Below are 12,850 nucleotides of genomic sequence, written 5' to 3'. Positions count from 1 at the left end.
GGCCTGTGTTACCTAGATACATGCTCAGAAAGGTGGGTGCACTTCTATGACTTCTAAATTAGTTCTTTTTAATAAGCAAACCCATTTAAAAGTAGAAAAATAGACACACAAGCAAAAAGGATACGCAGTTCCTCTGATGCGCTTGATTTTTCCAGGGTCTGTGAACTGAACAGGCTGCAAGACCTTTCTCACTGGGCAAGAAAACAGTATCTCTCCACCCCCTTTGGGAGGCATTCCTCTTCGGTTGATCTAGAACAAATTATGGAGGAAAAAAACCAGGTTAGTGAACAGTACAAAGAATGTACCTATACAACCCAGAATTACACTTTTGTTTCTCAGAGAATAAAATGTTTTAAGTATTGGGGCATTTTGTAAATGCAGGGAAGAAAACCACATCCTAAAAGCAGAAATGGATTTCGCATCAAAACTAAAAACAGGCATTGATTCCTTTGTTCCTCTCAAGTAAAGTGAAGCATGGCTTCTCAATAGGAAACAGCGCAAAACCAAACAAAAACATCTTTACTAAAACAACCTTGGCTTAAGACTTGTCTCTAGTAGCAGATTGCCCCTCGTTGCTGAGGAGACAAAAACTATTTGATTTGAGCTCAGTTGATTACAGCATGGTGCTGATAATGCCAAGGTTGTGGCTTTGATTCCCATATGGAACATTCACTTAAGATTTGGACTTGATAATCCTTATAGGTCCTTTCCAACTCAGAATATTCTGTATGTGAGGGACAAGAATGAACTCATTCCCACTAACAAGTCTGTCCAGCCTGACCCAGTCCCACCATTCCAAGCCAAGGATGGAGCTGGGACATGGTCTGGTGAGTGGGTCTGGGTAGGGAGGCCCACAGCCAGACAGGGCAGGGCTGCGGCCAGCTGAAGGCCAGCCCTGCTGCAGGTCACAGGAGCAGAGGTGACAGTGCCAGGACAGTGACATGGGCACTTGGGCTGTGGGCAGGGTGGGGGTTAGGGGTGAATCTTTGCAGAGAAAGGCACCAGCAGGCCCCAGTAGTGCAGCCAGACCCCTCACACATTTCTCCCACCTAAAAGAACCCAAATGTTGTTTTGTATCCAGATTTACTGGGCCTCTGAAGACTGTAGTCTTCAAGAAAAATTTCATTCCTCTATTTTCCAAATTGGAGACAAACCTCAACGACCCAAACACAGATTCACCTCTCCTACAGGTGAAACAGGTTAATGATATAATTTTTAATTCTTATCCCTCAGCACGGGACAGAATGAACAAGTAGAAATGAAAAGATAATAAATGAACTGAAAGGCAACAAAAAGCAAAAAGGTTTCTAACTCTTCTTTGGAGACTCAGGAAAGTCACTACTTTCTCCTTACCCTCTCTATCACTGTGTGGCTCGTAGCCACAATGAATTATCTGTTAGAGACAGAAACCTGCAGCAAGAACATGGCCCCAGGCTTTTATGAAATTATGCAGGAGCATAATTTCAACACATGCTTGAAAAGAAAGGAAAAAGCTGTCTTACCTTGATTTCCAGACTTTCACCATCAATTCCAAACTTCTTCAAAAGGGGTAGAGCTGTTGCCTTAAGGACATCAACCTATGTGGAACACAGAATTTTAAGAACAGACTTTCTATTGGAAGTTAGGTTAGTCAGTAATTTAAACAATCACCAAATTATGAGGTGACTAACAGAGACAAGTCTTCTTCATAGAACGTATTTTATGGGAAAACATGCGAATGCAGCACAGAGAGCTTAATCTAGTTAACCTACCACAATACATCATTACTAAAAAAAAAAAATCCTAGAACAAATTACTGGCAGATAGAATTTCCTATTCTGGCTTTCTTCCTCAGCCTGATTTTGAATGCCATTATGTAAAACACAGTACTTATTTCTCTGAACAGTGAAATATTTCTCTGAACATTCCTACGTTATTGAGTAAATAATATTCTTCTGTCATTACTAAAAAATTCCTATAGCTAAACAAATTAATGCAAGGACCGCTGCATTTTTTCAATCATCACTGCAAGAGCATCCCCTTGATTTGGCAGAAAGATCATTCTACCAACAACTTCTTTTTACCTGTTTCTAAGAAACAGAAGTTTATAGCTAGCTTCTATTCAAGCACTTAAAAGAATCTGAAGCGGGTAACACATCATCAGTGTATTCCCTTTCAAGTCAGGTGCTCACCAGGTCCAGGTCTGAACAGAATTATCCTTGCCATTGCTCCTCCTAATTCCTAAGACTACAGGGACTGCCCTCTTCTTCCCTCTTCCGAAACTTCAGCAGTGTTGCCAAACACGATATAAATTATTTAGCAGTGCAACAGCACAGGGAGTTACCCAAGACAAATAGCTGTGGAGAGACAGGATCAGGACAGCATGACCAAAGAAAAGACAAACACAGATGAAGGAAACAGTCATGAGGTAGACAGCAGTTGAGAAGGCAGATAAAAAGCACCCTCTTTCCCACACCTTCAGCCAAAATTCTTAATTCTTGAATTTCATTTTCTCTGCTTTGAAGAGAGCGCAAGCCACTGACAAAATTGCAGCACATACCTCACCTAGAAATCTGTGAACATTTTGTTAGTGGTACCTGAGGAGCTATGAGTGTATGTTGCAGTTCTTGTTTTCAAATCCAGCTGGACAATATATCTCCTTTTTTACAGAAAGACATTTGGTGTTGTTTTTAGTATCAATATTTGAATGTCTACATTAAACTAAACAAAACTGCAAGCCAATGCTTAATTTCTTTTATCTTAAAAAGTTTACTGTTTTTTAAAGTCAAGGTACCTTGCTTTGGCCCTTCAATAGTATTCATTAACTATACAAATTTGACTTTTGGAATAATGCCTTTTCTAACATGCATGTGAACAAGCATGTGAATACTACTGGCAGAAATCTCAACAAGCTGATCTGGTTCAAATTAAAATTACACAATGTTTCTTCCTTCTTCTCATGAAACAAAACATACCAGTAAAAAATAAAAACTTTACTGTGCAGGTTAAGAACTCAAAAAACTTCAAGACTACTTGTAGTTTTCAGTCCTCAGAAAAATTCCAGGCATAATACTTAGAGGTACCAGACAGACAAATAATAAGACTGACTGTTCCAATTTTGCTGCCTAAACAGAGGAGGCAATCAGCAGTATTTGAAGAATGGGAAAAGGCAGTTCTGCCTCCCAGACAAGTAGGGAGTTGGGCAGGATGTGAAGCAGTTCACTGAAAATTACAAAACAGCAGCTGAACTGAGCTGCACACCCGCTTTTCTATCCTTCTGCTTATCCTCAGCTATAAACCCCATCCCTTAGCTCCCCTTGGAGGGCAGTTATTCCACTTCCAGAACAGACAGCATAACACCAAGTTGCACCTAAACAGATGCATCATACAACTGATGGTATACCTCACCACAAATGACAACATTCTAAGTCACATAAATATTGGTTATTTGCAAAGTTGTGTAAATGCAAATCACCTATCACTTCCCTTTAAATAAATCTACAGTAGTTAAGAAAAAGGTAGAAAAGTAACTTTAAGAATCCCTTATCCAGTGCAAAAATATTAAAAAAATCCAACAAAAAACCAACAAAATAGAGACTCTGCAGGACATGGATACCTGAGAAATGGAAAAGCACCAGTTGGCCTGTATATCCATTGGCACTGCACATATCATTAAGTTCAATAACATATGGTGTTATGCTTCACAAAAAAGGGCCTAGACTGGGAGAAGGGGAAAAGCAGAGTTTAACAGGGAACAAAGAACTGTAGGAAGAAAACTCAGCAGAAAAACCTACTTGTTTTCTATAGACAACTGTTGAATTCTGATTAATTACTGCTCCTAAGCTAAAATTTCATATACTAGTCTCATGTCAGCATGACAGTCATTTTAACTCAAAGCCCCCATGGTATAGCTGTATAAAACTAACACGTGGAAACACAAACATCAAGAATGATTACTCTAAAACAGGGTACGGCAGCTATATCTACATGTCAGAATAACAATAAATAGAGAAGGAAAGGAAATAGGAGCTATCAATTGCATGCCACCTCCATTCCCTTCAAAAAGGCACCTTACAAAGGGCATCCTCTGTATACATAATCACTACACAGAGAAACTTTAAACTGCCTTAAACCAGTCCCACATGGTTGGTCCCACAAGCTCCCCAGTGTCAGATCTCACCAGCGGCAGCACAGGAAAACACATTGCAGGTGTAGGCTGCCAATGAATAGTCCAGGCTGGTATTCCAAAGGCTTATCTCATTCCTGACAAGTGAGAGTAAGTAGTATTCCTTTCACCCATTCAGGATGTATCACTCACACAGTAATACTGTGCAGTATTATCATACAATCATAGAATGTTTTGGGGTTGGAAGGGACCTTTAAGATCACCTAGTTCCACTTGCCCCTGCCATGAGCAGAAACACCTCCCACTAGACCAGGTCCCAGTCCAGCATAGCTTTGAACACTGCCAGGGGTTGTGGCATTCACCTCTTCTCAGGCTGATTTGTTCCAGTGTCTAATGAGGCATCAAATAATAGGGATATTATTATTAATAATGTCAGCACAGTCCCACTTGGAACAAGTGCATGTTCAGTGGCCACGGTACTCTTTAGGAGTTATGCCAGTTGTCAAAGAGCTTTGCATTGGGCCCTGTTGGAGAGTTATTAATGTATGTAAACAAACACCACAGTAAACACATGCTCTTATACTCCAGGAACGCAGCCTGACCTGTGCCTCACTGAACTCAGCTAAAGTTTTCTTTGTGCAAGATGTGCTTTAGAAACTCTTCCTCTCACCTGAATCTCTTCTACTCTCCTCACAGCAGGAGATCCACAACATTCCCTTGCACGCACCTGACAAGGATGTCTATGGTGAAAACTCCAACGACATAGCAATTACATCCCACAAATACTTCTGTGTAAATGGCTGTGTAAAAGCCAAGATCTCAGTGCTGAAAGCAGACTTCACAAAGCCCAGTGGGTCAGCCTACCTGCTCACTGCCACCACGAGAGAAAGGTCACAGTCCCCTGGCTGCACACATATTCCTGCTACTTGCCTCCCACTGAAAAACTGGCTACAGTTCTTCAAAAACCGCTCCAGTGCAGATTCCCCATGGGTTCACAAGTCCTGCCAGCAAACCTGCTCCAGCATAGGCTCCTCTCTCCACAGGCCTGCAGGTCCTGCCAGGATTCTGCTCCAGTGCAGGCTTTCCATGGGTTCATAGCCACATTCAGGCACCCACCTGCTCCACCTGCAGCGTGGGGCCCTGCACTGGCTGCAGGTGGACATATGCTCTGCTGTTGGCATCTATGGGTGGCAGGAGGACAGCTGCCTCACCATGGTCTTCATTATGGGCTACAGGGGAATCTCTGCTCCAGTGCATACAACTCCTCCCATTTTTCACAGACCCTGCTCTCTCCGGGGCTGTTTCCCTCATGCATTCTCACTCTTCTCTCCAGTTCCAGACTATTCCACTCTTCCACCCCCTCACTTTTCCTCCTTAAAGCTGTTACCCCAGCAGGGCTACCACCGTCACTGATGGGCTCAGACTTGGCCAGCAGTGGGCCTGTCTTGGAGCCAGCCAACGTGGCCTCTGCCAGACGAAGGTTAAACTTTGGTCAGCTTCTTACAGAAGCCACGTCTGTAGCATCCCAGCTCACAAAATCCAGCCATGCAAATCCAATACAAGCTACTAGGTTGAAATAGAGAGGTTGCTACATGAAGAGCAGCAGGTAAAACACCTAAGCTTCCACACTGCAGTCACACTGGTTTGCCTTTCCACCTCTGGAAAGCAGAAAGCATACAGATAGATAAATTCAAGCACCTCTTTTTGGACAAGCATAGGTAATAACTGTTCACTGAGTTTATATACACTCTCTGTCTTCTGAAAAATAAAAACCAAAACTGATTTAAAACCAAGTTTCCATTTAAATAAGCATGCAAATAAATTAGGGTAACACTTAAATTTGTGCTTTTAGTCTCAGAAACCACCAGAGACATATGTTATACCAAACAACTTGGAGAAGTCTTCTAAGTACCTTATTGGTGTGCACCAGGATTAATGTTTACTCAGGCAAGTTAAACAGACATAAGCCAGGGTGAAACCAATTTTAGGACCTGGTATTCAGTTACAACCACTTAACAGTTAGCAATTATGAGCTGAGTCACAGTAACTGAAGTTGTTACTGTGTTGTCACTAAGAACAAAAACATAGTCTCTACTATAGCACAATGAACTTAAAATGTAACTCTTTACATACATGTGATTTACATTCACCATACAGAGCTTGGGAGTCAGCTGATGTATGCCAACCCACTTGTCTAAATTTTGGCAAGAACAAGCACCCTTCAAGTACAAAATGGCCTTAATTCTTGCACCCATTTGAACAAAAATAGTTTAATCTCAGGCCCATGCAACTGATGCCCAAAAGGAGATAATTCCCAGAATCAAGACACTATTGTTTAGATGAGTGTCCAAATTTACTTGAAAGCAATACGAACATTGGACCACTCTTCATCTCCAGATTACTGCAAGAATTTCTCCACTGTGATTAAACAGTTAACAAAAAAGGACTTTTTTCATTCTTAATACTTATCAGATACAATAAGTAATTTTAATCATAATGACTGAAAGGGTAGCAAATAATACTTACTCTTTTTTTCTTATAGTGCTGTGTACAACCCACTTTGATCATCCCTTGACTCATGGGGATGTCTCACAGAGCCACAGGTGAGAGAGTGAGATTTTTAAATGAATAGAGAAACACAGCAGAAAAGTCATAAATTCGAGCAGGACTCAGGGGCTCATGTACTATCGGCAGTTACATTTTGAATGAATACAGGTACTTGTATTCATTTAAACTGGTTACATTTTCAGATTACAACGTGTCCTTAATTTACTCAGAGAAAATCAGGCAGTGTCCAATCACCATTCAAAAAGTAAAGAGTAATGCTGTTCTCTAAAAGCACAAGTTTATGGTTGGAGTTTTTGGAGAAAAATAAATCTAGCATGTGACCACTAATCATTACTTCAGCATTCTGATCACGTCTCCCACAGCTCATTTCTGTAACAACACTGGTACAAAACAAAGGACTGCAGATCAGTAATAGAAACCAAGCATTTCATAGCCATTTCACCTACCACACCTTCTGGCATGTTTCTGAAGAACCAGAGAGTTATTACATACTTTTGCTACTGCAATTGCCTAATCACCATGTGACTCCTGTTTCTAACAGAAAGAAGACTTGAAGCAGCAGTGGTATGACTATGTTCAGAACCCAATAGAAGAGAAAGATTCCTTCCTTTTTGCACTCATATTTTGAAGACACTTTCTTCTTTATAGAGTAAATACAAGTGTGGGGCAAGAGAAATAATCCATTGAAATTCTAAGAGAAGAGAAGAACCAAACCTGTGTTAGGGCCTCAAAATGCATTTAAAAGAAGTTTGCAGGGGAAAAGACAGAAGCCACACAGAACTGAACATCAGTTCAGTCAGGGGGATTACAAACTGAAGTTCAGAGTGTGATACACTCTAGCTTAGCTAGTGCTTCTTTGACTCAGAGAGTTTACTAATGCAGCAACAATGGATACTTCTGGATGTGAGGGATGCTAAAAATTCAACATGTTTTAGACACTTCTTCCCAATCTTGTTATTTTAGCGGGAAAAAAAATCCTTCTCCGATACCTAAACTTTATTACTTACCGAAGGATCTACTTGATCATTTGTCACTCCTCTCAAGACAATCTTCAATGGATGCTTCATGAAAGGTGCCAAGCAGAGCAGACTTTCCAAGTAGTAGCCAATACCACGGCTGGGGCTGCAGTCATGTTCCAAGGAGCCTCCGTAGAGAAGGCCAGGCTGATAGTACAAGGTCGTACCTGGGGAAGGGGCCAGGGGAGCAAACCAAATGAGAGCACTGTAAAACACTGCCCATTAAACAGCACAAAATACTTTGTAACAACATATGAGGCAAATTGGAGACAGGAGGCTATATGGAAGGCTAAATCACTTCCAGCACACTATTTACATGTCTGCAACTAATAAATGGGTCAACACATGAGTATCTGTCTGTCCTGCACACCATTTTCCTCCTTTCCCCTCCCCTTTAAACCAAGGATCTCTTAGGAATCTCCAAAATGCTGATATAAGCAATTAGTATTCTCCAAAGAAGCTAAACCTTCATCAGTGTATTAGGTCATTGGAATCTTGGCATATTTGATGCTAAGTAATTTGCCTTACTTGCCAACTAAAGATCATTACAACCCTTAAAAAAACCCAAAACCTCACACCAAGTGAGTCTGAGCTTTCACATGAAATGCTTTTCACTCTAATCAAACTCTTTTCTAAGCATGAATAAGCAAGCAGTCTGGCTAAGAAGTTTGCCTCTGTAGAGGATAAATCTTCTTTTTCTTCTACAAAAATCAATTCTGGTACAGAGGAACCTTTGCCCACTGTGAAATCCTGCATACCTAACAAAATACTAATTTTACTAAATTTCTTGGGCAATAGAGCTTCCTTAGCTCCCTGTTATGGTAGAGCACTGAGCTTCTTGCATGGGATCAAGTATTACAAAACTTGTCAACTTTGTTATTTCTGATCTTCTCAGTCAATCCTACCTGAAGACCTACCTTTATCAAGACAAGACTTCCATTCTACTGCAGAAATTGATAAATCCTGGAGACCAAGCAGAAAAAAAACAGATCTCACCTGTTTGGTTTATTTCAATCCGTGAGCCATTGGTCACTTTGTCAATCAGGCGAATAAAACTTGCTTCAAAATCTAAGGAGTAGAGCACAGACAGAGTTGTAAAGTTTCTTAGAAGTTCAACGCCTTACTTGTCCTTTTACCTTTTCCTGCCTTCCACAAGAGTAAGCACACTCTTCAAGTTGCGCTATAATGCCACCACTTGTGAAAAGGCAATTCTCTGTAAAAACAGAGATGTTAACGTGAGCCTCACAGGCATCTCAAATCAATTGAGATGCCTTCAGATGCAGCAGCTAGACTAGTCACACTCCTCTCCCTGGCACACAGCACATAATAAAAGTGGACATTTCTGACCACAGTGGCTTGAGGGATTGCTCTTGTCCAGGACAAAACCTTTGACAATTTACATTTTAGTCAGTACAAAGCAAAACAGACAAATCATGGCAAACAGGACCCCATATACTGAAGCCTGACAAGCTAATAACAGCTTCACATTATTCTCTGTAGAAGTGTTAGCTTAAAAGAAGGGGACACTTAGATGTGAAGTGCTGCTGCTGCATATCTGTTCCACAAACAGAATTAGTTGTTTGTGGACTCTAAAAAATTTTCCATTTCCAGAAGAGTTTTGCACATAGGGTAGAGAACCAAAAGTCATCCCACTGCCTCTTTTCTTGCTTACCGTGCTCACTATACTATAGCAGTTTGTGTGGAAATGATTCCTCAGTTTCCCTCAATTGTGTGGACTCTCACCCAGAGACAATGAAAAGGACAAGCAGATTTAACCCAAACTAAAACCAAAAGTACCAACCAACCATAACCAAAAAGGAAACAACACACACCAAAATAAACAAACAAATAAAACCCCCCAAAAACCAAAACAAAACCAAAACAGAAACACCTGAAAAAAGCCATCCCAGGAAGAATATGCTAGTATTCCAATGTTAGTAGCCCAATACAGTACAGGCTCAGTATCAAGGAAGATAGGTGAATATATGCAGAATTCAAAACCCAGTTAGTTTTAAGAGCCCACAACATCTGCTTAATTGTTTGTAGGCTGCAGAACTCGCTTAGCAATAATCCTGTGTAACTTCTTACACAGTAATCAGGTTTTTTTTCCACATGTGATTCTAGGATGTAATAGATTTTAAACCACAAAGCCACCTGCAGAATTTACAGTTTGTCAATATTTGCATAATATGATTTATGTCAGTATTGAACACAGTACTGGTTCTGCTCTCTTTCTAAACTATGACAGCTTATATGCTTACAAAGTTTTTATCACTTTATAAGCACTGGGGCATCTTCCAGTGCAAGAGTGCATGTGAGCACACATTTCACTCTTGGAGAACACCAGTTGCAGAGTTTACAAAAGCTCTAGTCATGAAAAACAAAAAGAGCTGCATGCTGAATTATCAACACAAATCAGGATTTATTGTTATTATTTTCCTGTTACATTCATAGTTTACACTTGAACCCATACTTAAAAAAGTAAATTCAAATACTCTTAAAAAAACACGGCAATAGCTACAAACTTCATCACCACCAAATGCTCCACAGTGAAAACAAATACTTTGGATCGTGGTAAATGTGAAGTCAAGCACACAAGAATGCTTTGGCAGTTTTTGAGTAGAATTTTTAGCTACACACCCAAGGCTCCTCAGGAGACAGAGAAGTATCTACCCCTGCTCTGAACTTTATAATAGGGGGTCCTTGCCCAAAAAATAACTGAACACTGCAATAATGTTTCTTCCTCAAACTCTGTCCTATTGTTTTATTACTTCAGTTATGATGGAATTCATCCTGGGATGCCAAAGGTTTTGTACGAGAAGGAGGATGGTATTCCGTAAGAAAGATTTCCCTTAAACAAATCTGCAGAAATGAGAAGAAATTGTTTCACCTCTTTCACCTTTCCTGTTTCGGCAAACCCTGACAAAAATCAAAGTATAAAACGTGACCTATTCAAAGTGCATGAATGGGAGCTCCCACCAGCACAGGGAGCACACGACGCTTGGGCATGGGCACGCGGCAGAAACGATGGCCCGAGAGACAGGGAATTAAATTATTCTGCCATCCCGACTGCCAAGGCAGCGCCAGGGGAACGAGAACCAGCTCCGGGGCTGTGGAGAGGCTCCCGCACACGCAGCGAGCCGGTCAGAGCCCCGCCGGGCGCGGAGCGAACGCCGCTGCCCCGTGGGGCGGGACGGGCGGCCCGGCAGAGCAACGCCAGCCCCGTCCCATCGGGGCGGCCCGGCAGGGCAACGCCAGCCCCGGCCCGCTCTGAAGAAAAGGCGTGACCCGCGGAAGGCAGGGCTGCCGAGCTAAGCCGAGCCGAGCCGGTGGGACGGGGATGGTACTGCCCCGTTCCCCTCTCCCCGCCCGCCGGGCAGCGAGGGAGGCAGACTGACGGCAGGAGCCGGCGGGTGCGTGACAGCCCCCTTGCTCCGGCCTCCTTCACCGCCCCTGCTGCTCCCGCGCCTTCTCCTCCTCCTCTTCCCCCTAAGCCCCGCGACCTACGTGTGACAGCTACACCCGAGATGGTGCGCGGGCGCTCAGGGGAGAGCGCATCCACGGGAAGACACCGGGACGCAGCGGGGACCCCACTCCTCGGGGGGGCCCACCCAGATGGAGCCCGGGCTGTCTCAGCTCCCAGTGGGGGTCTGCCCCTGCCCGGCAGCAGGTCCCGGGCACAGCCGGAGCTCCGCCGCCCCCCGACCTCCTGCCCCGCGGCCGCCGGTGCCGCAGCTCACCGCGGAGGCCGGGGTCCTCCTCCTTGGCACGGATCTTGCGGATCTTCAGCGGGCGGCCGCTGAGCGTGGCCAGCACCAGGCGCTGCCGCAGGAAGTTGCATCCCGTGTAGCTGAGGCACTGCGCCTCGCCCGCCGCGCTGCCCGCCATCCCGCTGCCCACGTGGTTGGGAACAGGAAGCGCTGGGACAGCGGCGGGGGCAAAGGGCAGGGGGCGGGCAGGGCTCGCACCGCCCCCCGCGCTTCGCGGCCGCGCTCGGCGGCGGGGCCGAGGCGGGAAGAGCCGGGCTGAGCTTGTCGCGGCACGGGTGGTAGCCTCTGCCTTTTCCTCTGCTCTCCCAGCCCGCGTGTTTTCAGTTGAAACTTAAGGAGTGTGGAAGTGTCTGGAGATGTGTCTGACCGGAGCCCGGCCCGCTGCTCCTCCGGGTGAGGTGGGCTCTCCTTCGGCGGGCGGGTAAGGACAGTCCGGAGCGGAACGTGGTGCCCGCACACGGGTCCTGCCCCCACATCCAAATGAGTCAGTTTCTGGGAACATGTTCCTTAGGCAGTACTTTTCAGTAATTTATTTCCTACCTTAAGGAAAACGGCGGAGGAATGAGTCCTGCTCGCGGTCCTTGGGACAGCCTGTTTGCTTAATTATAGTGACAGTGTCCTGCTGTCCTGAAGGAGGAGACTGACTAAAGCTTTCAGTCTCTTACTTTAAGAGAAACATCGATTACAGTGGAGGTGTGACAATGTTAATTGTTAGGCTACACTTATGTGCACATGAAGTTTATTGGAATGGAATACTCTAGTTGTAAGGGATATACAAAAATCACTTAGCCCACCTGCTTCACTTCAGGGCCAACCCAAAGGTAAAGCCCTTAAGGGCTCTGTCCAAATGCCCCTTACACATTGATAGGCTCAGGGCATTATCAAGCTTGACCACCCTCTCTGTAAAGAAATGCTTCCTAATGGCGAGTCTGAACCTCTCCTGGTGCAGCTTTGAGCCATTCCCACACGTTCTGTCACTGAGTCCCAGGGAGAAGAGATCAGCACCTCCCTCTCCACTTCCCCTCCTCAGGAAGCTGTGGAGAGCAAGGAGGTTGCCCCTCAGCTGCTTTTCTCCAGACCAGACAAGCCCTCAGCCCTCAGCAGCTCCTCACAGGCCACGGTGTCCAGTCCTTCCACCAGACGCCTTCTTGCCCTTCTCCAGACGCCTTCGCGGACCTTCCCATGGTTCTGAAATGGTGGAGCCCAGAGCTGCACCCAGCACTGGACAGGGGGCCCTGCCCTAATGCTGGACACAGAGGGACAGTCACCCTTTAGAGTGCCAAGGTTGGTGCACTCAGGCTGGGGTTTGCTGCCCTCAGATGGGGTTTGCTGCCCTCAGATGGGGTTTGCTGCACTCAGGCTGGGGTGTGCTGCACCCAGATGGGATTTGC

General features: G+C 44.4%; 1 protein-coding gene across 2 annotated transcripts in view; it reads right to left on the bottom strand.

Moving 5' to 3' along the window:
- Positions 1–11,606, bottom strand: part of RCL1 (RNA terminal phosphate cyclase like 1) — a 32,972-nt gene extending 21,366 nt beyond the window's left edge. The window contains exons 1-6 of one of the 2 annotated variants that reach the window (XM_064735530.1): positions 11,430–11,606; positions 10,580–10,608; positions 8,686–8,757; positions 7,681–7,856; positions 1,503–1,577; positions 125–249 (exon numbers count right to left, since the gene is read on the bottom strand). In XM_064735530.1, coding sequence (XP_064591600.1) covers positions 125–249; positions 1,503–1,577; positions 7,681–7,856; positions 8,686–8,757; positions 10,580–10,608; positions 11,430–11,530 — 578 coding nt within the window. In that variant the 5' untranslated portion in view covers positions 11,531–11,606. The remainder of the gene's footprint in view (positions 1–124; positions 250–1,502; positions 1,578–7,680; positions 7,857–8,685; positions 8,758–10,579; positions 10,609–11,429) is intronic. The other variant, XM_064735529.1, reaches the window with a different exon arrangement.
- Between the last annotated feature and the right edge of the window lie 1,244 nt (positions 11,607–12,850).

This window comes from Zonotrichia leucophrys, chromosome Z, assembly GCF_028769735.1.
Source record: "Zonotrichia leucophrys gambelii isolate GWCS_2022_RI chromosome Z, RI_Zleu_2.0, whole genome shotgun sequence".
In the NCBI taxonomy this organism is placed as follows: domain Eukaryota; kingdom Metazoa; phylum Chordata; class Aves; order Passeriformes; family Passerellidae; genus Zonotrichia; species Zonotrichia leucophrys.
Note: the sequence above shows the minus strand (reverse complement) of the source record. Positions and strands in the feature narration are given on the sequence as shown.